Below are 26,221 nucleotides of genomic sequence, written 5' to 3'. Positions count from 1 at the left end.
AGGGCTGGAATATCACGGGCTAATAAACTACAAATTTGCGACGGACGTGCGTTTTCGTCGCAAATTTGCGACGGATTTGGCGACGGTTTTTTTTTCCGTCGGAAATTTGCGACGGATTTATTTTCCGTTGCAAATTTGCGACGAACTTTTTTCCGTCGCAAATTTGCGACGGAATTAGCGACGGTTTTTTATTTCCGCCGCAAATTTGCGACGGAATTTGCGACGTATAAAAATTCCGTCGCAAATTTTCGACGGATTTTTCATCCGTCGCAAATTTGCGATGGAAAATATAATCCGTCGCAAATTTCGTCGCAAATTTCCATCGCAAATTACATGTTTTTTTGTAGTGATAGTCTATGACACAATTTGGGCCAATAGTTCCATAATGCTGACCTTGCAAGTAGGCATGGCCACGGTTCGGAACCGGCCGATTCCAGTTCGTGGCCATATGCCAGTTCGTGGCCATATGTGAACCAGAACCGGCCGGTTCAGTTCCGGTTCGTAATTTAAAAATTTTAAAAATAAATTATGAAATAAAAAAATATAAATTATAAAATTATGAAATAATGAATTATTCAATATAAATTGTAATCAAAATGTAAATTGTAGGGGTGATTGGTTCCCAGTTCGGTTCGGTTCCGCTCGGAACCGGGAATCTAACCGGTAAAACCGGTCCCTTAATTTTAGAACTAAGAACCGGACCGGCAAATCATAGAACCGGGAACCGGACCATTGGTCCGGTCTGGTTCTAGGCGGTCCAATGGAACCCTTTGCTCTTAACAAGCAAAGGATCGTAGCCACAAAAGGCATACAACTTCACATGCCCATGGCTTGGCTTGGGTTTTATACGCAACCCCTTTGATAGTCTCTTCATTCCAATTCGATGTGGGACTTTTGGCATTTGTATGAAGACAAGCCAAGAGTCTCACATTGAAGGTGTTCAAGGCAAGCCGAGAGTCCCACATCGAATGGGAACGAAGAGGCATTAGAATCATTGTGTATAAAACCCAAGCTAAGCCTTGTAATTAGAGTTCAAGACACCAAAGCCAAGCATTATAATTAGAGATCAATGCACTTACAATACATGGCAATTAGAGTTCAAATTGTTTTATATTTCATTATTATTATTTTTTTAAAATAATTTGGAACCGGAAGCGGAACTGCCGGTTCTGGGCCCGGTTCCAAAATTGTTGGAACCGGGCTCGTAGGCCACGGGCCGGTTCCGGTTCCAAACTGCGGGCCCGATCAATGGGCCGGGCTTGAGTTTGACCGGGCCGGTTTCGGGCCAAAACCGGCCCGTGGCCATGTCTGCTTGCAAGGACGAGGATTGATATTTATTAAGGGACGTCCAAGATTTAAAAGAATCTTTTGATTGCACGGGTGACCCTCTCTCGTCTCCCAACCTAAGAGAAGACAAATTCTTAGACGTATCATTAAACTAACGAGGAAGAAATAAAAAGAAAAGACTATAAATGCCCGACTTCTTTTTGCATAAAATGATTAATGGGAGGACTCAGCTACTGTCCTGCTTTTGAGAACAATGGCCACACCTGTTCGGGCCATTGTATGCTTATGCTGTGCTCTGTTGGGCAATGGAATCGGAGCTGAACTCGAAGCAGCACGGAGCAGATCCATCACAACTTCAAGAGAGCAACCTTACAGAACCTCCTATCACTTCCAATCTCCGCGGAATTGGTTGAACGGTATGAAGTCCATCAATATCGCCTCTAATCTGTTCATTCCTTCTTTGGTGTTTAATCAAACCTTTTTTCTCTCTCTTTTTCTTTTTTGTGCTGATGCTGTTACGAGACATGTTCTTAATCTGATCGTGGAGAGCGCAAACGGGTGTTTTTTTTTCCTGCAGATCCTAATGGTAAGTCTTGCAGATTTTGAGCTATATCCATTGTTTTGTTCCTTCTGTTAGTGACTACTGATCATTGGAGCTTATCAATATGTTCAAACAACATGTTCACCGCCCACCAGAAACATATTACACAAAAGAATAAAAAGAATTAGCGGCAAAATAGAGTTTGAGGAATTCTTGAATGTTCAAATCACATCCTGACATCGATTGATCCAATCAGGTCTTATGTATTACAAAGGGGTTTACCACTTGTTCTACCAGTACAATCCTCACAGCACCCTCTTTAGCGACGGTATGGTATGGGCGCATTCGGTTTCATATGATCTAGTTAACTGGGTTCACCTTAATCACGCCCTTGAGCCAAGCGAACCGTTCGACGTCACCAGTTGCTGGTCAGGTTCTGCTACGATCCTTCCAGGGAATAGACCGGTTATTTTGTATACCGGAATAGAGGCAAATTATCGTCAAGTGCAAAACTTGGCGATTCCGAAGAACGAGTCTGATCCCTTCCTACAAGAATGGGTCAAGTTCTCTCGGAATCCGATTATTGTTCCTCCCGAAGGAATCGAACCGGACAATTTCCGAGACCCAACGACTGCCTGGCAGGGTCCAGATGGTAAATGGAGGATGATAGTTGGAAGCTGGAAGGACGATAAAGGAATGGCAATTCTTTATCAAAGTGATGACTTCTTCAACTGGTCAAAATCAGAGCATCCTCTTTTCACATCGAGCAAAACCGGCATGTGGGAGTGCCTGGACTTTTTTCCGGTATCCACGGATAGCATGAATGGCGTGGACACATTGACCCTGAACCCAAGCACTAGGCATGTGATGAAGGCAAGCTTCAATAGTCATGACTATTATGTGCTAGGCACTTATGATCTTGAGCTGGAAACGTTTTTACCAGATGATGACCTTACGGGAGCTAGTCTGGACTTAAGATTGGACTATGGGAAGTATTATGCTTCGAAATCATTCTTTGACAGTGCGAAGAACCGAAGAATACTGTTTGGATGGGTTAACGAGTCGGATAGTACAGAGGATGACATAGCAAAAGGTTGGTCTGGACTTCAGGTGAGTTGAGTTGCATAATGGAAATTGTGATTTAATCTGGTTGAATGCAAATACGAATGAATATATCCATATTCACGTGTGGCACGCAACTAGACGTGTTTGAAATTTTATTTGGAAGGCCCGTGTGTAGAAAAGTTGGCTTACGAATCAAATTTAATTTGTTTTGCAGGCATTTCCAAGAGAAATTTGGCTAGACAGAAGTGGAAAGCAACTGATACAGCAGCCTGTTGAGGAAATTAAAACTTTGCGTGACAAAAATGTTGGTGTTAAGTCTCTGGAACTCGACAATGGTTCAACTTATGAAGTTTCAGATATCACTGCTTCACAGGTGCACGAATGGACCTGTTGCATCTTATAGTCATCTCAACTTGTTTATTCATTTATATGACGCCCTTGCTCTAGATTTACTTCTCTCTGTTTTCCAATGTAAATCAAAAGGTGGATGTTGAAGTTGCCTTTGAATTGCCCAAATTGGAAGATGCTGAGCTCATGGATCCAAATTGGCTCGACCCCCAAATCCTGTGTAGTGAAAAGAATGCATCGGTTAGGGGCAAGTATGGACCGTTTGGTTTGTTAGCTTTGGCGACGGAGGATTTGAGAGAACAAACGGCAATATTCTTTAGAGTATTCAGAGGCCATAACAAATACATTGTCCTGATGTGTAGTGATCAAAGCAGGTAAAATGCAGGATAACTTTTTGTGAATTCTTGCCTTTTTCCTTTGAAAAATTTCCTTGTACTGTGAGTTCATTGTAAAAGATTGGCTATAACAGGTCTTCGTTGAGGAACGAGATCGATAAGACCACATATGGAGCTTTCCTCGACGTAGATCCCCAAGTTGAGAAGATTTCCTTGAGAACCTTGGTACGTTTTTCTGCGATTTTATGACCCCTGGCCATTGCCTTATGATCTGATGATTGCTTCTGAACTATATTGCAGATAGATCACTCTATTATTGAGAGCTTTGGTGGGGAAGGAAAAGTATGCATCACTAGTAGGGTGTATCCAGTGCTGGCTATTGACAAAGCGGCTCGCTTGTATACTTTCAATTATGGAACTCTTAGTGTACGAGTCGAGAGACTGGATGCGTGGAGTATGAGGAAAGCCCGTATTGGTCATGGAGAAAGTTTGAGCTATGGAGAATCATTGGCACTTCAGTGCGAGAACCTCTCATTTTGCGGATCCGAGGAGGGTTGATCCTGTGGAGGGTTGCCGCTACATTGTGAGGAATCTGCTTCTGCAATTTGAAATGCTCAAAGCAAGACTGATTCTAGTGTTTCATCCATGTTTTCCCTCCACACGTAATAGAGCGCCATGAGACGTATCCGCAGAATCGCTGCATTATTTCCTGACTGCGTAGAAATCTAAATCAATAAAAAATTGTACCATTCAGAGTTTTTTGTAATCCTGATTGAATATGAATGGTATGCTTCTGCAAAATAGTCCTTCTCTGCCTCTTTTTTATTTTTTCCTGGGAAAAAAAACCTTACTAGTTGAATGGCTGACACCCCACATGAGCTCCAGGAGAAGCAGTATAATAATTTATCTGAATCACTGTTGGCCCTCGAGCTGCTAAATGGGTCACAATGATCTTATAAGTCTCCATTCTCAACACATAATTTTAATTTGTCTAATCAATCACGAGGCTCATTATGATGCATAATCTAAGAGCTTAAAACATACTACGCAAAACGACAAACAAGATAAACTTAAACTTTGCTCACTGAAAAGCATCCCTTAAACTTGGACTTTGTCAGGTAGAGTCTGGCTTCAGTAATCTATTCATAAACTGTTTTTTAATTGCTTGCTTGATTGATAGTCTTTGGTCTTTCTCCAGAAAATACAACCAATCTCCATGTGCATTATTCCCAAGTTGGCATTGAATTTTCACACTTCCCTAAGTATTAGAAAATTGTCCTGATAATATTCTAAGAATTAAGAAATACAAGTTGCATAACTGGTACAAGAAATGTGCTATTTGTTTGTGCAAGTTGTTGTCAGATCTATTTCTCCGAACACCCTTTGATGTAAACAGAAAAGGCTTGAATGTAGACTGAGAGAAACTTTCTAACCTGGAGATTATTTGCAGTTGTTCCCAAAAATGAAATTGTTACTGATATATGTTGTAGGATTATTCTGTGCAGGAGTTGGATATGCAGCTGAAGTTGGAGACTTTGATCCTGTTCAAAAAAATCGTCAATCCGATGCTACAGATCAGCCTTACAGAACCGGATACCACTTCCAACCTCCGAGAAACTTGATGAACGGTGATTCAGTTGATACCCTTCTCTTGGTACTTCTTTTCTGTTTTGATGCCAATGAGTTTACATTAGTCTAATCATTGTTGATTCTTGATATGACTCTGTTCCTGGCTTTGTGTCATCCGGCACAACTCCATATTTCGCTGAACAATGACACGACAATGCAGATCCAAATGGTGAGTTTGTCCAATCTTTCAGCATCTCATTCATGTTAAAAGCGGCATTGAATATGTTAAGAAAGATGACAAAGGCTTTTACAAATAAATCAGTATTTTGTAAAGCAAATTTTTTTTAAAGTCGGCTTTTACGCCAAAATCATGTCTTTCAACATCAAATATTGACATTGAATGTGTAAGGATAGAAGTTAACTGCTGTGTTGGTTTCATGAAGTTTCTTTTATATCACAGGACCAATGTATTACAGTGGAGTCTACCATCTGTTCTATCAGTATAATCCATATGGTGCTGTGTGGGGTAACATAGTGTGGGCTCATTCAGTATCTTACGATCTGATCAACTGGGTGAACATGAGGATGCTATTTATCCGACAGGGCCTTTTGATGTTAATGGATGCTGGTCTGGTTCGGCGACCCTTCTTCCCGGGGACAAACCTGCCATTTTTTACACAGGGAGCGACCTGAAGAATGGTCAGGTCCAAAACTTGGCAATGCCCAAAAACACATCTGATCCATGGCTCCGCGAGTGGGTCAAATCGCCTCATAACCCATTAATCACTCCCCCAAATGGAACTGATCCTAATTTCTTCAGAGACCCAACAACTGCCTGGCAAGGCGAGGACAAGGTGTGGCGCCTTCTAGTTGGAAGCCAGATTAAAGGTCGAGGGACCGCGATTCTTTACAAAAGCGAAGACTTCATTAGCTGGAGTATGATTGGGAGCCTGTTTAATTCAATGGCCGAGACTGACATGTGGGAATGCCCAGATTTTTATCCTGTTAGTACTAAAAGCAGGAGTGCGCTGGAAACCTCGGAGCAAGGGGAGTTGACCAAACATGTGCTTAAGGCAAGTTTCAACAATCACGACTATTACATACTCGGGAACTACGAAACGAAAACAGACAAATTCTCTGTTAAGAATGACTTCACCGTTTCAAGTTCGGGCTTGCGGTATGACTATGGGAAATTCTATGCTTTGAAGACGTTCTATGACAGTGCAAAAAAGAGGCATATTCTGTGGGGCTGGATAAATGAGTCTGATAGCAAGTCATTGGACATTAAGAAGGGATGGTCAGGACTTCAGGTACTTCTGACTTTCAGTAGTTCAAAAATGAACTTGACCTAAGGATCTATTTAAGCCATGTTCCTTGTAGGCATAATCAGTGATTAGTTGGTTGGATAAAAGCAGTTTTTCCCGCTTCACCTTAAGCCAGTAGGAAAGTACATTTATTGTACTTGTCATAAGTAGTTCAGTTAAGTAATCTTGTTGTAGATTGATTGATTTTGTGGACGGACTGACGAATTCTGATCTATATTTGTATTACAGACCAGGTTCACTGCTACATTCTATCTAACGCCATTATAGTTGAAACTAGTTCTCCATTTATGGAAGCTTATCGAATTGCCGTCTTTCTGTTTCCAGTAGATTCCCCGGAACGTTCTTCTTAGTAAATCGGGAAAGCAATTGGTGCAATGGCCTATTAAAGAAATGGAGAAACTCCTTGCTAAGGAGGTGACTACTCTGGGTAAGGATCTCAAGGGTGGATCGGTAGTTGAAGTATCGGGCATTACAGCTGCGCAGGTAATTAGTTCAATACCTTGACATAATGTATAATTATTTACATTAGCTAGTAGTAATCAGAAGTTTTAAACTTACTGCTCATCTTGTCATATTAAAGGCGGATATCGAAGTTTCATTCAGGATCACGGATTTAGCCAAGGCTGAGACCATAGACTACAATTCAGTAGATTCGCAACTAATCTGTTCTAGCAAAACAGCATCTGTTAGGGGCAAACTCGGCCCATTTGGTTTGCTGGCTCTGGCTTCTGAGGACCTGAAAGAACAAACAGCAATCTATTTTCATGTTCTGAAGCAGCATGGAAAATTCGTTGTGCTGATGTGCAGCGACCAGAGCAGGTAGGTTTATCGATGAGGTTCGATTCTCTGCGCATTTTTGCATATATTCTCTGATCTAATCTTGAGGTTGGCATTGCAAGTAGGTCGTCATTAATGGAAGGCCTTGATAAGACCACTTATGGAGGTTTTGTCGACATAGACCCTCGTCAGGAGAAAATATCTCTCAGAAGCTTGGTACTTATAGTTTCTTTTCATTTAATTTTCCTCAATCTTGCTGCTTTTACGCGCTTAATAGGTCAAAGAAGAATCATCCTCGATCACAGTTGATGGTCCTATGTTAATGAAATCTTATATGCCTTAGACAATGACACAAGTAGGATTAAATCAATGTGATATTCTTTGGTGTTTCCATTCATCTCTCTTTCTGTGACACTCTCCTAGTGCAAGTACTCATTTTTTTAATCATCGACGCACAGATTGATCACTCGATTGTTGAGAGCTTCGGTGGCGAAGGGAAGACTTGTATCACTGCCAGGGTTTATCCGAGCTTGGCCATTGACAATAAAGCTCGCTTATATATGTTCAACAATGGAACAGTTGGTGTCAAGATCTCAAGACTCAGTGCCTGGAGCATGAAAAACGCTCAGATTGCTCCAATCAGCAAAAGAAGAAAGCCAAAAACCAATAAACTAAAAATCAATGCCACTCTGTCACCTCCACCGCAGTTTCACACCCAAATGGTAATTGAAAGGAGGACAAGAAAAAGTGTATGTTTTGCTTGTTTCTCATCTGACCGTTCTTGAGATCATCACACTTCACTGCCCATTGCGGACACTACATACACATACTGTTCCATCAAAAGTTAAGAGCATATTGTTTCCTTTTATTTGATCTCTCTCTCTCTCTCTCTCGCTCTCTCTCTCTCTCTCTCTCTCTCTCTCTAAAACAAAGTGATCTAAGCTGACATATAACATAGTGATTTCGGCTGATTGAAGCCAAGCTTTTTCAAGAAGTTCTAGAATCTAGCTAGGGGAGGTGTTAACTGATAAATTTAGAATTTGAAAGCTCAGACAAAATGGGCCTCAACCAAATTCCTTTGTCGATTATCAGAGCGAAAAATTGAGGACACAAGGTGAAAACAAGAAATGAAACAAAACCAATAAATAAACTGGGTCCCCAGAAAAGAAGCTAAAGCAACCATGACCTCACTTCCCCTTGAAAAGTGGGGGCGGGGGGGTAAAAATACAACCGTCTCAAATGCTAAAGTACTTAAAAGAGGCTTTTGGAACCGTTTCTTAGGCTAAGTGGAAGGCCAAGCCCCACCATTAACAAACTTTGGGTGGGGCTGGGACATCATCTTTTCCTTCCTTTGAAAAGACTAAGAAAGGACAAGAACAACACCAATTCAAATTGTTTATACTTTCTTCACATAGTTGATGAGTGTGTGTGTCTGTGTGCTCTCTACTGTTCTCCCTCTCTCTCTCTCTCTCTCTCTGGAGAGAATCATCACTAGATTCTTGCAAGCTTAGGTTGTGAAGATTCTAACCTCTTAGTGTCCAAGAGGGGTGGTGCTGCATCACAGCCAATGCATGGCTCCCACGTCTGAGCCGGCAACAAGTTGGAGTCAGAGGGTTGCACCGAAGAATTCTTTTTAATTGCCGGGTGCGTAATGGTTGCCTCTTTGGCTGGTGTTCTGCAGAGGTTGCTGTCATAATGTCTTTTCCCAAACCAAAGGGAGTTTGGGGCCCAACTGATGTGGAGTGAGGTTAAGCCGTAAACTAATTTAACACCACTCGCATCCCTCCTCCTTTTTTCCTTAAAAGGGAAAAGGACCCTTAAAGAAGAATTTGTGGTATTATCAATATACAATTATATATAAAAAATAAAAATAAAAACTATGTCGAGGTGTGTACGTATAGACTCGGAATAGTTTTACAAGAGGAATTGATCTGCCGCACAATATACGCTTCTACTTTCCAAAAATTATCACAACTTTATTCAAGCATTCGTTAAGCTTCTAAAGTTAGAATCCGGCATAACTGAAGTAATTAAAAAATTGATTTCCGAAATCCTTTTAACCACTATTACAGTCCCAAGTGCTGAAGCATTGACCAATTGTTTCTCAAATTAAAATTTGTGATCCTTTCTTTTTGTTAGAAATTTGGGAATCCTTTGCCATTGTTATAGTTATAAATTCATGGCTATGTCATGGTAGATGCAAAACATAAAAAATTGATTAGGAAAGTTTATCCTCGCTTTTGCAAATAAATAAACAAGAATTCGATTTACTTCATCACCTGTCAAACATTATAAAATCACAGATTACAATTCAACTATTGGCAGAACCACCACAGGCTAAAAGCATCAATATAGAACACTACAATGTTGCCAAAAGTTTTATTTTATTCGCATTTTATTTTTGTCACACAACTTTATATTCTGTAAAAGGGAAAAAAAATTGGAAACGAATAATGGCCCATGACGCACTGGAGAATATTGTCTGGTGGTTTGGTGACAAAACTGGATGAAACTTGCCCTAGGTTTAGGTAGTTTTTTGCTTGTCATGTTCTCGTGAGTAGTTTTCAGCATCCTTAAATCTTTATTAAACTTACTTTCCATAATAAGATTTAAGTTTCACATAACACGTTTTTCTTAAATAATGACCGATCACACAGAGAGCACCCATGAGCAAACGAGGAATTAATTTACGATATTCACTCATATCGGACGGTTTTCTTTCTCTTTTTTTGCGCTTAAGTTCACGTCGAAAGTCACGTGATCGTCGGAATGTAGCATCATCGCGCGAAGCACAAAATCTTCTTTCTTGCATGAATAAAACAGCAAAATATCTGTCATTCTAGGTCTGATGCAAACCCTTTCTGGGGAATAGATTCGAGGATTTAGTGGTCAAAGTATGGCAGATTTTGAGCTCAGTGGGGCATTCATATATACCTTATAAGTGTGACATACCAAGCAACTTTTGATGGCTAGAAGAAAGCCAAAAGAAAAATCTGCAGAAAAGTAAAATAAATAAAAAAAGACCAAGCTGTGGTTACTTGATTGCCAACTTAAAACACATTCTCTTTATTCATATTTATTAGTTTATTTAGGTCAAGAATCTTGAAACCCTAATCATCGGTTCCACCCTTTTGCACTAGAAGAATCTTAGACCTCATCTTTGAAAGAGAAAAGATACCATTCTTAGTCTCGAGAGACATATTGCGCTTTCCTCTGGTTTTTATATCAGATCCACTGTCGACGTCACTGTATTCTTTTTCACCATATAAATATCACCGATTTCACGACAAGTGCCGCATATGAACACACTTAGAGCAAGTGATGAGTAAGCGCCCCTGACTACGTTTAAATTCTCTCGACTTGTTATAAAATTAAGAGGTATGCGTCTACAATAACGATAATGAGCTTCGCAATAATTGTCGACATGTCGTATAACACTTTGTATTCTTATATAAAAACCCTAAAATGGATCTCTTTAAGAGAAAGCAAAGTGACCCTTTTAGGGTTTGGAGATTTTTGCAATTATTGGACGAACTTTGTCTTAATGTGTTGATGGGTATCACTCTACTTTGTCGTGGTCACGTAGTATTATTCCAAACCATTCCTCGATGCCTCCAACATCATCTCACGTTAACCACAAGACCCACAGAATCTTGTACAATACATGTTAGAAGCAAAGGAGGCAGAACTTTAGTTGCCATGTATGTTCACAAATAATAAAGATCTTTCGACAAAATTAAACTATAGTCGGTATTGTCTACGAGATATATACGAGATTGAACTTAGGTCACGATCAAAAAGAAATTACAGCATACACCGGCAACGTAAAAAACCTTTCCACAAGCAACGTCTATCATTCACTTGATGATCGGTGAGGGACTGGGATTAAAATTCTCAAATCGATGGGGAATAAGATTGCCCGTGTAAAAATTTTCTTTATACAGGCGGTGTACGCTCTTATTTTTCATGAAGAAAGAGGAAAAAAAATGATCTTTACCACTTTCGGCAATACTAGGAATGTTGACCGATTTACAAACTAATATAAGCACATGATGCCAGAAAAAAAAAACATCTGAATTCGATTGATGAGCACGATAATCAATAAGAATATGATATACTAATTAGTATTTCGGATTTGGAAGAAATACTATGGATCTTTCATCAACTATCAATCACAATCCACTTGCAACAGCACCAAAATTCAAGTTCAAATCACATGCTTAGGAATTGGGAACGATTTGATTATCGTTCCAATCAAAATTCCAAATACACCAAATTCATCACAAGACAATAAATAATCATATCATTGGTGATAAAGATAATATCTCATACACGTGCACCGTACACGTGTGCTCAGATTCTTCTTCTTCTTCTCCTTCTTCCGCTGCTGCTTCTGCTGCTGCTGCTACTTCTACTGCAACTTACAGTTTTGACCATCGAATCAAAGCTACGGCAAGCTACAACCAATACAAATATCCTGCTTTTGACCTAATAATCCAAACCATATCATTCTTTTTCTTGCATCCTAACATATGAATATCGACTTCGATCCATTAGATGAAATCTCGTACCGGGTCGGAACTTGACCCCCACGTTTTGCAAAGCTACGAGGCTAGAGCACGCCGACCTCGGCGAGCTTGGGCACGAGGTGGCCGCTGAGGTGGAGGGCGACGAGGGACTCGAGGCCGCCGACGCAGGACCCGCCGATGAAGACGGCGGGGAGCGGGGGGGCGGCGCCGGGCGCGTCGGGCGGTGGGATGGCGGCGATCTCGTCGTCGTCGAGGTTGATGACGGTGGGGTTGACGCCGATGGAGGCGAGGAGATTCCTCATGACGTGGCACATGCAGCAGGAGGAGCGGCTGAAGATGATGACGGGGTGCTCCGAGATGAGGCGCTGGATCCGGGTCTCCGCCGACTCGGCCTCGTCGATGGAGAGGGACGAGGCGGCGGCGGCGGAGGCGGAGGAGGAGGCGGCGGCGGGGGCGGCGAGGTCGAGGCGGACGGCGTCGTCGGAGCAGAGTCCTTGCATAATATCGGACGACGCGTCGCCGGAGAGATGGAGAGGGGGAGGGAGGGAGGGAGAGATTGTCAACGGAGAGAGGGCGAGTGGGGAAGAGTGGGATTTCTGGTGAATTTTATATAAGAGAGGGAGTGGGGAGGTTGCTGACGTCACCAAGTTGCGAGTACTGTGTACTGGTGATGGTTTTTTTTGCCCCCTTTTTTTTTAGTTTTTATTGTTTTGTCCACGTCAGATAATACTGTGGGAGTTTGCATTTGAAGTCTAATCAATGAGCGCTTGGGTCCAACTCAACTCAAATTTTCATTTTCCTTTTCTTTTTATTTTTCATCCCTTCTTTCTCTACTGATCGCCGGCCGAGCTTCGGACAAATGGCCAATTGCCGACCAGAGGCAACCGCCGGTGAGGGTCGCCCTCGCCGGCCTTAGGCAGGATCGCCCTCGCCCGGATTTGGCAAGAGGCAACCTCGTCGAAGGCCAACGAGGTCGTGAGCCTTGCCAACTTCAACCTCCCTTGCTAGTCTTCGGCGAGGGTGACCCTCGCTTGAAACTGGCGAGACCAGCTCTCCTTGGCCTTCGATGAGGTCGCTCCTTGCTAAATCCTGGCGAGGGTGCCCTCGCCTGAGGCCGACAAGGGCAACCCTAACCAGCTGTTTCCTTTGGCTGACCATCGTCCAAGTTGGCAACTAGCAAAGGAAGAAAGGAGGAAAAAGAAAAACAAAAGAAAAGAAAAATATAAAAAAAAATTAATTAAAATATCAAAATATTCTTAGAAATTATCCACGTCGGCGTCACATCGGCCGTGCCATGTAAGACAGCTGGCGTGTATGTTAGCGTTTTCCGGCCAAAATTGGACGAATTGACTTAATTGACAAAATGTGGAAAGATTTATGATTCAATAGGCAAAGTTAAAAGGTTTAGAATTGTATTGACAAAAGTACAATAGGTTTAGAATTGTTTGAACAATTTTCCCTAATTTGTGGCATAGTGGTTGAAGCATTGATGGATTTCCTAAGCCATGCTTAAAGCTCATCTTTGATATATCTATATTCTTTTAAGCAAGCTTAAAAAAAAGTGATCGACCAATTCTACCTAATAATTGAAACCAATTACCAAGGATATCAAACCGCTCAAGATTGGTTTCTCGATTTTTCACCCAAAAGCCTATCGGGTTACCATGAGAACCAACCTAGAACAGATCGGATAAAACCGGTCCTATTCGATTCTCAAACCGAACCCATCCGGTTGTTCACCCCTAGCGTTTATAAGCTCAATGTAGACTCGATTTAATACATGAGCCACCCCTTCCCCGCATAAATAATTTTGACAACCTCAAGAAGCCTATATAGATCGAGCATGCATGAGTTCCTCACAACCATCTCGCGTATTAACTCATTATATGGCCATAGCCAGTATAGTTGTATGGTTTTACACAAAACAAGATTGTTTTAGATAAGCCATCGTGAAAGATCTCTTTTCCTTCAAGCTTTGATTAGACCCCACGAATTCACCCAAACATTCTCACCTATGAGCATAAGATCAGGACCCATATAGGGGCGAGAATGTCTCCTAGCGAAAGATTTCGTGATTGTCACGGGGGGATATACCCCATCGAAACCAAACTTCCTATTTTAAACCTCAGGGCCTTATTGCCCAAAAAAAGAAATTCCATAGGTTAAATTTGGCGTAATTCCAAAAAGAAGCACCAACTTTATCTTGAGTGATAATTCTGAACTAAATTTTTTTTTGTCTCATAAAAAATTACAAATTTTCACTTAAATCTTAAATCAGACCCGAACAATTTGAAAATTTTACATCAAAGGGGCTAGATTTGAGATTCGAGTAAAAGTTGGTGCTTTTTATTGAGACAAAAAAAGTTTTGGCCAAAATTGTCACTCAATATAAATTTAGTGATTTTTTTTGGAATTAGCCCGGTTAAATTGACCTTAATGTTTTTTCTTTCCAAAAGTCACACAATTGTGAGGAAAAGGCGCACAATATAAGTCCTATTCTCATGTCACTAATTATGAATGTCCTGGCCAATCATCCAAGTTTTGTCCTACTATGTTGTTCATAAGGTGGATGGGTGTTTCATATCTCTTGGGTAACCGAAAGTGTGCTTCCTCGATCATAAAAAAGAAAGTAGTAATTCATGGTGTAGAATCTATCCGAGTGTTATGACATCTTTATGCATTTTGTTCTAGATTTTATACTATTTATGAGATGAGATGTGGTGTGACCTAGGGCTGTGCAACAGGACCGGTTCTACTTGGGATTTGGATCAGACCATCCTGAAAACCGGTTTGTTTCTAGGTTCTCAGTTCCAAATTTTTGGAATCGGACCGGTTCTCGATTTCCGAGTGAAGAACCACCCAAGAATTGGACCGACCGGACTGAATTTGGAACCAGTTTCATAAAGCCTAATAACCCCAGTTTTTTTTCTTTGTATCTTTTTCTCTATTCTTTCCAACCTCAATTAGATACTTAACAATTCTCTCTTGCTCCCAGCTTGCCCTCACTTGTTTGAGTCTCGCAACCCTCCCTTGTTCCTGACTCGCCTTTGCTCGCTTGTGTCCATTTATCTTTTACTTTAAACAGTTTTATTACTCATATTATTTTGTTGTAAAAAATAAAACCAAAAAAAGAAACAAAAGAAAAAAAAAAGGTTCTCGGGTAGTCCTTAGGACCGGACGAGAAAAATAGGATAAGTTCTAAGGTCAATTCATACATGGTAGGTTTCATGTTCCAAAAACTGAGAACCGATTTTAACGGGTTAGTTTCAGGTTTCAGCTTTGGAACCTATCTACTCTGGAACTGATCACCCATAGTATAAACTTTTTAAGCAAAAATTACACCGGATTAGAAAATAGGTATTGCATATCAATACAGATCTAACAACAACATAAAAAAGTACGGACCAAATCAGCTAGGACGCATCACTACTAGCCGATGAACCGGACATTATTGCAAAGACATTGAATATTTTCATATAGATCTCCATCATTGTAGGATAATTTCGCGGCTTTCCTATTCGGATTCCCTTACGAAGTGAATCGACCGTTCAAATTTAACCCTCCTCGACTTCAATAATAAGGCGTTACTAAAGCCTATCACGAACCCAAGGCTCAATTTAGGAAAGGTAATTACAAAAATGTTGTACGGTCCGTAAAACTGGGAAAATACCAAAAAGGCAGGGTGGGGGGCAAAAATTGATTTCCACGCAAGACAGGGTCCTCCTCGTCCTGTTGTCCTTTCGACTTGTCTCCCCCTGTCCTCTGCCGTTTCACTGGCTCGCCGGTGCGCAAAAAAAAACAAAACAAAAGCGAAGGTGGTGGGGGCCACGCCGGGACCGGAAGCCGAGCCGAGCCGATCCGATGTCAGGAGTCGAATCATCGTCAAAACCGCCCTCATCCCTTTCACTACGCAAAACTTTCCGAGTACCCGGTGACGTGAGCAGCTTCGACCGGAAGGGGCGGGCCCCGGTTGCTGACGTGTGCCGGACGCTCCCGCTCCCCCCCTTCGCTTTCGCTTTTTCCGCCCTTTGGTCGCTGGACACTTTGGTCGTCGTCGTCGTCGTCGTCGTCCCCAAAGCCCCCCCGGGCACTTTCGTCGTCACGGCGGCGGCGGGCCCCCCCGTTGGCTTACACGTGGCAGGCGCGGTTCCCCTTCCTCCAAGCATGGAGTGGGGGGAAGGGATGTGGGCGGCGGGTGGGGCCCACCTGCGTGAGGGAATTTCCCGGCAGAGACCAATGCCCCCCCGGCCCCGGCCCCCGCCCCCGCGCGACGTCATCGATGACGTCGTGCGATTTTCGCGTTGAATTATTGGAGCCTTCCCCGATCGAACGGACGAGAGGGGATTACTAGCTAAGCACGCCATTCGATGATCTTTGGTCGTGGGAATCGTCAACCTACGTTTTCCTTCCTCGTGGTTTCGTGAATCATGCTTTCTAATTTGGTGGAACAAGGGTCGTATCTTCGGAAAATTGATTCGAATTGACGATACCGTATCATCTTCGAGATCACCGTGCTCGTGTACGTGTTGCTTTCTTTGCTTGATGCGGTGCTGCTTACGCTTGTCTTTTTTTCCTATGGCTCGGAGCAATTTTTATATAAAATAGATCGATCTGTTTCTTCCGATTCTTGATATTATTGGCGATTTTCTTACATCGACATCGCGGGTGAATCATATCGATCATGTTATGTCCTTGACTGGCGATCTTTGATCCTCAATTTCTTGCTTGAAAAGGTTATCTAAGTCTAGCCTTTTAGAGAGTTTTCCACTTAACAAGGTTAAATTCTGCGAATCGCGATAACTTCTCGACTTGTCATAATCCCTGCACATGAAAGCGAGCGAGCACGATGAACAACTCATGTGTGGTCGGGGAATATGTCATGACGTATAGGTGATCGGATCTCCAGATTTTGAGAAAATTCGGAATATTTTCCAAGAGCGTGTGTCTCCTATCGAGGTTTCCTGAGGGCCAATCGGGGCGCGCCAGGTGTCAGACCGCGCCCCGAGATTCCAAACAGGATCTTGGCGGGGGGAAGGGGGCGGGGCTTGTGGGCCGGCGGGCCCCCACCCATCATGGGGGGGTCTTGGTGTCCTTCAACCTCCGCCGTGGATGGTGGCTGCAAAGGTTTTATCTAAATCGGTGTCTGCCACATGTTGCACTGGAGAAAGAAAGCTTAGTCGGCATTTCGTTTGCATCATCAAAAGTCGCACGATACGTGGGGCCCACTCTCTCACTTCACTTCATTAGCAAAAAGGAAAAAAAAATTGGCAAGCAGGAAAAAGAAATTAAAAAAAAAAAAAAGGAATCTCGCTTTATTTTCGAGGTTTTCTTCTTCTTTTTTTTGGCCACCCGACTCGCGAATTATTACCAAAAAACAGAGGGGCTTTTGCCACGTAGGATAATAGTAAATTCTAAATTTCTAATCACTAGGTCTAGTAGGCATGATGATGATAATAATTCTAGTCACCTTTTGCATAAGAAAGTTTGTTTTAGTGAGGCTTTGGACGGTTGCGAAATCCCATCATGGTCAAACTCAAATGAGATGAAATGAGATGACCCGGGGTCCATGATAAATATGTTACACCACTAAAGAACATAATCTCTATGTAATTATTGTCGTAAAACACACTCCCGATCCGACCAATCATCATCAAATTCAACAGTATTTATATCGCTCGAAATAATTACTCGATAAAAAATATGTCATTATCGACGACAGTTTATGTATAAATATTTTCGTATTTTTCGTTCATTCAATTTTGTAAACGACACAGATGATTGTTATTAGGAAAATGTTTTACAAATAATTTATTTTTCGCGAAATAAATGGATCTTAATTGCGGGTTAAGGTTCTTAAGAATAGCATACTAGTGTTGTTACATGTTTTGGTTTTTTGCTAGTCAATGCGATAGGGCGCCCTAGAGAAGTAGCCAATTCGAGTAACATTTCCAATATGGAGTTGACTTTTGGGCCTAAAAATGTCCCCAAGGTTGACACGCTAAGGAATGAAAACAAATATATAAATTGAAAAATAGAAAACGATAGTGACTAATGTTGATCGCAAATTATGTGATGGACGGGTGGACCAAGGAATGTCAAATTTTTTTTTAATTTTTTAATTTTCGAGTGAAAGTGGGGGAGGCCCCGGTCAACACAACAATTTGCACAAAGTCAAACCCCCGAAATTTCACGAGACATTTCCAAGGCATCGCGGTGATCAACTCGGGCCATTTTAGATTCTCTTGCTTCATCTTTTGGAGGTACATATGTAGAACAAGATCTCAAGAGGGATTTAGAGCCATCCAGCATGATTTCTCGGACTAGGAATATTTCGTACCGATTCAATAGTCATCACATCACGTCGATGACCCGTCCATGACAAAAAAATGAAAAAAAAAAAATCGACTTTTTCTTTTGGTCGGAAACCCGACTTTCGAGATGATCCACATGAAGCATCTCCACAGCTCTAAGTTCTATCGTATCACCTGTCTCCGATCAGAATACCTGATAATTCGAAAGAGATTTGTTCTTCCACTTGCTTATAATCGATTTAAAAACTAACTTTTTCCTTTTGCGTGAAAAAAAGAGAGATAAAAGCGAGGTAAATATATTCACTAAAAATCATTAAAAAAAAAAGGATAATGACACAAATGGTCCCTGAACTTTGGCCAAATGTGCAATGTGATGCCTGAACTTTGGCCTGATGTGTAATGTGATTCCTGAATTTTCAATTTTGTTCAATATAGTTATTAGAATTAATCCATGAACTATATGAAAATGTTCAATGTTGTCCTTCTATTAATTCAAGCTCGGGGACAATATTAAATATTTTCATATAGTTCGATGACTACATTGAACATGTACCAAAATTTTTTGGATTGCATTGAACAAATTAGAAGTTTAATTACTATATTGCACATTGGGTTAAACTTCAGGGACCACATCGAGCAAATTAAAAATTTATGGATCGCATTGCGTATTGAGCCAAAGTTCATTGACCATTCATGTCATTTTCCCTATAAAGAAAAAAGAAATGTCAATCTTGGAAGCAGTTAGAGAGACAACCTTGCATAAGTCAAGTATATACGTCCCAAAAGAGAAATTAAATTAAAAAGAAAAGTCAAATGTGTGGTGGGCATCATTGGGGCAAGTGGGCATAGAGCTCGAGTTGCCTCCGTCATTGTTCAACAAAAACAATGGCCATTCTCTCTTTTGTTGCTCCTTAATTTATTATGCTTTTTCCTGTTCTAGAAAGGCGATGACGAAATAACACATCAGGTACAAAGCTCTCCGATAAATAATAATAATAATAATAATAGTCAATTTGCGCGCTTTGTAGCTTCGAACTTCGAAGCAGTGTCCCACTCTTAGGCTGCCGGTAAAAAAAAATTCAAGTAATGGGAACTCAATCATGACAAGGGAAATATGGACAAGACAAGTATGTGTGCATAAGATAACATTTATTTATGTATTTACTCATAAAGTAATATTAGTTCCTTCGAGCACAAGTTTCAAATGTCAGCTTCGAAGCTGAAATGGCCATTTTGGGGTGGAACTGCGATGGTAAGTATTTTGGGTTATCGACACAACTTTGAGGGTATTATTGACATGGAAAAATACTTGAGGTAGTGGGTTTAGGTTGTCTAGTGGAATTTCTCGGGAGTCAGATAGAGAGAGAAATGACTAGACTAAAGCCACGTCAGATCCATGTCAACTCTATTTGTTTGCCGTTGCCTATGCAAACCAACATCGGCTTTTAAACCGCAATCTTCAATGGAACCGTAATCGAAGGTATTTTTGAATTATCAGTACAAGTTTGGAATATTGGTGACATGAAACAAATTTTGGACCTTTTGGTGTAATCTTTGGTAGATATCAATATATTTTATTAAGATTATCGGTCCTAATCATTTAAACTTTACAGGTCCGATGCTTTACACCCAAAAATAAAAAAAGTTTGATGTGATTTTGTCATGTCATTTATGCTTCGTTTGTTTTGCGGAAACTAAATGATTTGAAAAATATTTTTCCTAAAAATGATTCTTTGTATCACTTAAATAATCAGTCGATGGAAATTATTTTTCTTATCGACAAGAATTTTGTCAAAATATTTTTGTGAACAATGAAAATGCTTTTCGTTCGTTCATTTTTGTGAGCGATAGAAGCCATCATTTTTAGGAAAAATATGTTCTAAATCTTTTAGTTTTTTAGAAACAAAAGGAGCCTTAATAAGCAAGTTTCACTAAAAATATTTAACACTATCATTTTTTAAAGAATTTTAAGTCCTGTCGCATGTTATTAAGGAATGCATGCATACATAACTACTATATCGAAAAGAAGTGACGACCCATTGTGATGTCATGTCTTTGTTCTGGGAGAATATTCGGATTCATAGGAGCATGTACTATCTGACCTCATAGGAAACTAAAAAGAAAGGTACATATTATTAAATAATTCAATATCAATTTTTTTAACGATTTTTAAATTTTTTTATATCAATTGCTTGTGGAAGAAATAGTTTTCCTTTGATGCCGTTAAAAGTACATTGACATCTCCACTGTTGAAAATAAAAATTTATATGCTATTTATCTATTTACATGTAAGATTTATAATTTCGACATTTATTTTTGCTATGTTTGTCAATCATCTTGCCCTAAGTTTCCTTACCGTAAAAACGTGGTCGCGTGGAAGTAATAGCAACTAAAATGAAGTAGAGAAGATATGACAGGAGCGAACAACCGATGACATCCAACATAGTTTGAAGGGTAGGTGAAGGATGTTGAGTTTCTTTCAGGTCTTTAGAGGCAGAGAGGGATGCAGCTAGTAAAATTGAAGTCGATTGGAATTGACAATCTCAGCATACAATCGGTTCTTGTGAGAACACGAGCCGATGACAGATTGCCAAGCGCCATCGGGGCATCGCCCGACATGAAGCCCGCTGGAAAAGCGGGTTAGGCCCGTCATCCTCCACGAGTCTTACTCCGAACCCATCACGCCAAAACCCTCTAAAAGTTCAAGGACACAAATGCCAAATACCGTTTGGGAAAATCTCATTCAGATGAATTAGCATGGACAGAAAAATGAACATCAATTTTCGTTCTTTTTGGGCCAATGTTCTATTTCGGTTTGCAAGACATACACTCGGCCCACCAATTATTGTAGACAAGTGTGGAAAGTTTGGGTCCATCTTGAAATGTCTTGTTGCTAAAAGCCCAACTGAAATATTTCACAAAGCATAGAGCCCAATTGGACTTTTGGAATTTCTACCCCCATAAGCATCATGGGAAAACTTTGTGTTTTGAAAGCAAGTGAATCATATGAAGATGCACTGTCGTTTTGGAACAAATTTTTACCTAGGAAGGGGCATCACGTGTGTCGAGTCCCCCCAAAAGCAGTACTTTGAGTAATTACATAAGGTGATGGCCATTCGAGGGCAGATGTTTACTTATGAATCACTCAACAGGTCTCTCCTGATCAAGATAAGAATTACGGTGTCACAAGCTCCTTCACTTAAAAGAAGTGATACTTTCGTCAGCGTCGGCATGTACTACCCGGCGATACTCCCCTTATTTAATGTGTGGCTCGATCCTTTCCTGCTACATCCAATATCCTAGAAGTCTATGAGAAACCGCACCTTATCCAAGCTCTCTCGCCTTCTTGCCTTGGTGATCACTCTTTACCCTGATCGAATCAAGTATGGGCCTAGTCCGTCTACAAGCCACATGTCCACCAGAGGGGATTTTGCTCTACTACCATATGCAATGATGCAATGTTTTGGGATGGGGGTTTGACACATGAATCGTTCATCTAGGACATCTCCCAACTGACGAGGGAGTTCGGACATCGCATCAATGTTGACCTGTATTGCCCTATCATACTCTCGCCCCCTATTTGATGTGAGGTCCGGTTCATTCCCGCCTCCTTCATTATCTAAGAAGTTTGCAAGTAGCTACACCTTGTTCAAGTCCTCTCGCTTCGACAATCATTTCCCACCCTCATCGAATCAGGTACGGTCCTAGCCCGTCCACCAACCACAGATTTATAAAATGAGAAACCTGGATTTGATAACATCCGTAATAACCCAACTCGATCCCGTGGGACAAGCCCCAAAATGAGCACTCTGAATAACTAGACGAGGTTAACGACCTTTTAAGGCCGAGCATTGACTCGTGATCACTCGGCATGACCTCTCTCGACCGACATCGAACTTGGAATATCACAGTTACGCATGCCACTTTTTACATATGTAAGGAATGTGTTTTAGGGTCCTAATCTAGTTTTGTGGGACCCCCACCTATACAATTTCCACGGCTCAGAATTTTCCACTCGGTTTATCCACAAAGAAAGAGAGAGAGAGAGAGAGAGAGAGAGATTTCGTGGGGGCCCCACAAATCTAATTTTAATCCCTTCCCTACCGCTACTCAGCTCACACGGGGCCCGACATCTCGAGAATTTTCTAGAATTTTCCCACTCCCCCAAGTCAAAACCTTTGACCAGAAGAACACTGCCACCTGTCTGTCGGAATCTTCTCACACGCTCTTCTCTCTCCCCCTCGAGATCTCTCTGTCTCTCTCTCCGACAGACACGAAAAGCCCAGACGCCACCACCAACAACATCGCGTCGCTTTTTGTCTCTCTAGATTTTTCCTCTCCGAACCTTATATACACCCTCGCTCTCTCTCTCTCTCTCTCCTCCCCCCATGACCATCTCCATCTCCGCCCGCCCGCCCTGCTGCTGCTCACCAAGATTGCCCATTCGCCACTGCACCCGCCGACAGTGGAACCAAGATCAAGAACCGCATAGCCCCCCCCTGCAGCGAGAGACGAAAGGGAAAGCCGAAGGAAACGCCGCCCGATGGAGAGCGTGATTGTGATCAAAGAGGAGGATCAAGATCAAGAACGTGAGGATGTGATCGTGTGCTCAACTGGGTCGCCGTCGCCGTCGCCGTCGAACGCGGGCGCTCCGAGACCGATGGAGGGGCTCCACGAGGTGGGGCCGCCGCCGTTCCTGGTGAAGACGTTCGAGATGGTGGAGGACCCGGCGACGGACGCCGTGGTGTCGTGGAGCGGGGCGAAGAACAGCTTCATCGTGTGGGACTCCCACCGGTTCGCCTCCACCCTGCTGCCCAAGCACTTCAAGCACAGTAACTTCTCCAGCTTCATCCGGCAGCTCAACACTTACGTAAGTGTTTGATCAAATTCTCCAATCGCCCACCTTTTGATTTATGTCTTTGGTTCGTCGTTTTCGGGGAATCTGGTATTGATTTTTTTGGCATGTTCATGCTTTTGAGTTCGATGAAGCTTCTGGTTTTGGGTCTGCTTCAGATAGTTTGGCAACCCCTAACCAGAAGTGATTAGGCTGACCTCTGATCAACTCTGATATTACAGCATCGAACTGCATTAAGATCGAGAAGTGGAATTTTACTCGATAATTTGATTGTTTTCCTCTTTTTATCAAGTATCCATTGCCTTTTTTGAAGTGGATGAAACGATCTGTTTGTTTGAATTGTAATGTAGATTGAGTAGTTCTATAATTCTGCTCAGATGACGAAACTTAGCCAAAACTTGAACACTTCCTCATCAATTAAAGCAAGGGGAAATCAATCACCTATGAAGTTTTACTGACATGTAAAAATTTATGCAGGGATTTAGGAAGGTGGATCCAGACAGATGGGAATTCGCGAATGAAGGTTTCTTGGGAGGCCAGAAGCATCTGCTCAAGACCATCAAGAGGAGGAGGAACGTCTTGCAGAATCAGCAGCAGCATGGAGAAGCGGCCTGCGTCGAATTGGGGCAGTTTGGATTGGAAGGCGAGCTCGAGAGGTTGAGATGGGACCGCAACTTGTTGATGTCTGAAATCGTGAAACTGAAGCAGCAGCAACAGCACTCAAGGGACCTGATTGCAGCAATGGAAGATAGGTTGCAGAGAACAGAGAAGAAGCAGCAGCAGATGCTGACTTTCCTCGCCAAAGCGCTCAATAACCCTTCTTTCATTCAGAACTTGGCACAAAGAAAGGAATTGCAGAGTCTTGGCATTGGAAGGAAGCGGAGACTGACCGCTAGCCCGAGCGTGGAGAATTTGCAAGCAAACGATGATCTAGAAGAGTTGGTGCCGATTGAATCCGATATAGAGACACTTCTCTATGGTGCCTTGGAGAACGAATCAAGGATCGACATCGAAGACCCAATTGATGGCTCGATGCCAGGGACCACTAGCGATGAGTTGGATATCGTGAATGAGACAATTTGGGAGGAACTATTGAACGAGGACATGATTCCCGGCAATCCGGAGGAAGAGTTACCACTCGACGATGAATCGGAGAATGAGGTGGACGTGGAGGATTTGGTCGAGAATCCTCCGGATTGGAGAGAGGACTTCAAAGAGCTGGTGGACCAAATGGGTTATCTCAGATCAAAACCAGGATAGATGTTACTGTATTTGGTCTTCTCTGCAACACCATTCCTTACTATATGAAGATTTGTGGTAGGTCAAATAAACCCATGTCCCTTGGAGTGTGTAATGAAATATGTACGTGTGCTAGTCTGGCTTGTTATCTGATAGGAGTGTGTTGAGCAGGAGGAATGGTTGAAGTTGCGATGGGGCCAAATCAGATGTTGCTTGCTTGCTTGCTGGTTTCTCTGTATCCTTGATGTTGTGATTTGTCTAGTATTCTGATGTTAATCTTACTTGCTTTAGGTCTTTGCTGGTTTTGATTTTCTTGTTCTTTAATTCATTTTTTGCAGGTAAATTCGGTTAAGGACTTGTTGAAGCCTCCAAATTGCATGCCCAATTCATGGTTCCTCCAGATCTTTCTTTTCACACATCAGATTCTCATTCAATTCCAATCTAAGATGTACAGATTTTGTTTGTTCATGTAAATTTTGGTTGATTGAACCAGCTCATGTTAAAAATTTGGGTGTTTCTATTTTATTTTTTAAAATAATTTGAATTTTTGGCCCATCTCTTTATAGTTTTCTGCAGGAATATACTGCAATTTATGATGAAATTAGGAATATGGGAAGATGAAGAGATTGATCATCTTAAAAAGACAGCTCTCTGTTCCCTCGCTCCCAGCAAAGTGACAGGACATCTCGGACCACCAATCTGTTCCTAACAAAACGAAATTAAGAAAAGTGAGTCTAAATAAAGAAAGAAAGTTTTTGAAATTTTTGTTAGGTTATTATACTCTTTGCAGAAAAAGCCAATATTGTAATCTATAACCTAAATTAGCTTGACCGTTGGTAATGATTAAGATGAATTTCCATTGGACACGCCATAATCAATTAGTTGGTATTTTTGGCTACCCGCAGACACAACGTTCATCACACGGCTTGACATACTTGTGATAATACCATTGAACTTAATTCTACGCTATTTGATCACGTTTTGTGTACACAACATTCATGTGAAAGTGTTTTTTTTTTTTTTTATCATGAAAAAAAACCGATGATTGCCATGTGTTAATGTAGTTAGAGTCTTTAATTGGGTTGTCCTCTTAGTTAGGTACTTACTTTCTTCTTCTTCTTTTTTAGGGTTCGCCTAAGGTAAGGTCATATCTTAAAATCTGGTGAGATTCTTCCACTAATTTTAGAATCTAACCGGTGGCTCAAATTTGGCTCCATTGAAATTTGTGGCGAGGAATGCTACATCTGACACCGCTCTATTCGAAATGCCCGATTTCACACAAATCAAATTGGTTTTTAATTCAAACAAAATGTTTATTATAAGACAATTTAACATAAAATTCGAGTCATGATGCAATTTAATAGGTTCAGTAAAAACAAGTCGAAAAGCGAAAAAAAGAACAAAAACAAAAAAGTGGTGGTTCAGTTGGACGCAGCCCATTGGGCCACAGCGGGCCCGGATGGCACCGGCCGGTTATCCTTCCACTGCCGGGAGCGGGAGGTTTTCGCTGCTCTGTGAAGCCAGCCTCACGCGGGCCCCTCCGCTCTAGGACCCACAGTGGCCCGAGCCTTCGTCCGAACCACATGGGCCAGCTCTCGGCTTGGAACGGGCGGGCCAGCAAGTAGCCACGTCAGGTCCGGCCCAAAGGATCTGAGCACATGTCCCACCACAATGATGCCCCCAACACGGGTCACAAGCCCTCGTTACCAAGCTCGGCGAATGTCTCTCGCGTGCGCGCGGGTTATTAAGTGTTTGTTGTACGTGGAAACATCAGATGTGGGATAAGCTGAGCTTCTTTCCAGCATTTCCTTTGACGAAGCCGCAAGACAAATCAATTGAGAGAGTGACTGTGCCGTCAGCTGAAGGAGACGCACGACGATGAGGGCCCGTCGCATGCGAGCTTTCCTCTCTGGGGACGCGATAAACGGATGTGAAGAAAAAGGTAGCATCGGGGGCGAGAATATGTCTTGTGAACGAGCTCGAGCGAAGGTGCTTTGTGGCGTGGATGGAAAGAAGAGGAGGAGGAGAACGACCGTATTC

The 26,221-nt window shown here is 41.9% G+C and overlaps 3 protein-coding genes and 1 pseudogene across 5 annotated transcripts; 3 read left to right on the top strand and 1 right to left on the bottom strand.

Annotated features, from left to right (window-relative positions):
* The first annotated feature begins 1,475 nt into the window (after window positions 1-1,475).
* On the top strand, window positions 1,476-4,846 carry LOC115674530 (beta-fructofuranosidase, insoluble isoenzyme CWINV3-like). The gene is made up of 6 exons (XM_056310561.1): window positions 1,476-1,873; window positions 2,085-2,938; window positions 3,108-3,266; window positions 3,377-3,615; window positions 3,711-3,801; window positions 3,877-4,846. Exons 2-6 carry the CDS (start codon window positions 2,090-2,092, stop codon window positions 4,132-4,134), a joined length of 1,596 nt encoding a protein of 531 aa, XP_056166536.1. The 5' UTR covers window positions 1,476-1,873; window positions 2,085-2,089; the 3' UTR covers window positions 4,135-4,846.
* A 192-nt stretch (window positions 4,847-5,038) lies between these two features.
* LOC115674531 (beta-fructofuranosidase, insoluble isoenzyme CWINV1-like) lies at window positions 5,039-8,089 on the top strand (annotated as a pseudogene).
* Window positions 8,090-11,447: 3,358 nt separating this feature from the next.
* LOC115674259 (glutaredoxin-C10) lies at window positions 11,448-12,291 on the bottom strand. Its single transcript, XM_030596605.2, is given in 3 exon segments — window positions 11,448-12,197; window positions 12,200-12,234; window positions 12,236-12,291. Coding segments are annotated over 3 exon segments (414 nt in total). The 5' UTR covers window positions 12,277-12,291; the 3' UTR covers window positions 11,448-11,859.
* A 10,113-nt stretch (window positions 12,292-22,404) lies between these two features.
* Window positions 22,405-24,734, top strand: LOC115674371 (heat shock factor protein HSF30-like). Of its 3 annotated transcripts, none has more exons than XR_008816498.1 (3): window positions 22,405-22,957; window positions 23,420-24,259; window positions 24,520-24,734. XR_008816498.1 is itself a non-coding variant. In XM_030596743.2 (2 exons), the coding sequence occupies exons 1-2, from the start codon at window positions 22,631-22,633 to the stop codon at window positions 24,200-24,202; spliced, it is 1,110 nt and encodes a 369-aa protein (XP_030452603.1). In that variant the 5' UTR covers window positions 22,407-22,630; the 3' UTR covers window positions 24,203-24,734. The 3 variants fall into 3 exon arrangements, 1 of the variants encoding a protein (XP_030452603.1); XR_008816497.1 differs by having other exon boundaries at window positions 22,406-22,957; window positions 24,353-24,734; XM_030596743.2 differs by having other exon boundaries at window positions 22,407-22,957; window positions 23,420-24,734.
* Window positions 24,735-26,221: the final 1,487 nt, after the last annotated feature.

This window comes from Syzygium oleosum, unplaced genomic scaffold (assembly GCF_021117445.2).
Source record: "Syzygium oleosum isolate NSW1041296 unplaced genomic scaffold, Sole_v2.1 Sole_v2.04, whole genome shotgun sequence".
NCBI lineage: Eukaryota > Viridiplantae > Streptophyta > Magnoliopsida > Myrtales > Myrtaceae > Syzygium > Syzygium oleosum.
The sequence above is the reverse complement of the archived record's forward strand: the minus strand, read 5'-3'. Positions and strand labels throughout refer to the sequence as shown.

Excerpts from the sequence above, each read along its gene's own strand:
- LOC115674530 (XM_056310561.1), top strand. The coding sequence starts at position 2,090 with ATGTATTACAAAGGGGTTTACCACTTGTTCTACCAGTACAATCCTCAC. Across the intron at positions 3,267-3,376 it reads CAGATATCACTGCTTCACAG|GTGGATGTTGAAGTTGCCTT; the intron begins GTGCACGAATGG and ends GTAAATCAAAAG. Across the intron at positions 3,616-3,710 it reads ATGTGTAGTGATCAAAGCAG|GTCTTCGTTGAGGAACGAGA; the intron begins GTAAAATGCAGG and ends TGGCTATAACAG.
- LOC115674371 (XM_030596743.2), top strand. The coding sequence starts at position 22,631 with ATGGAGAGCGTGATTGTGATCAAAGAGGAGGATCAAGATCAAGAACGT. Across the intron at positions 22,958-23,419 it reads TCCGGCAGCTCAACACTTAC|GGATTTAGGAAGGTGGATCC; the intron begins GTAAGTGTTTGA and ends AAATTTATGCAG.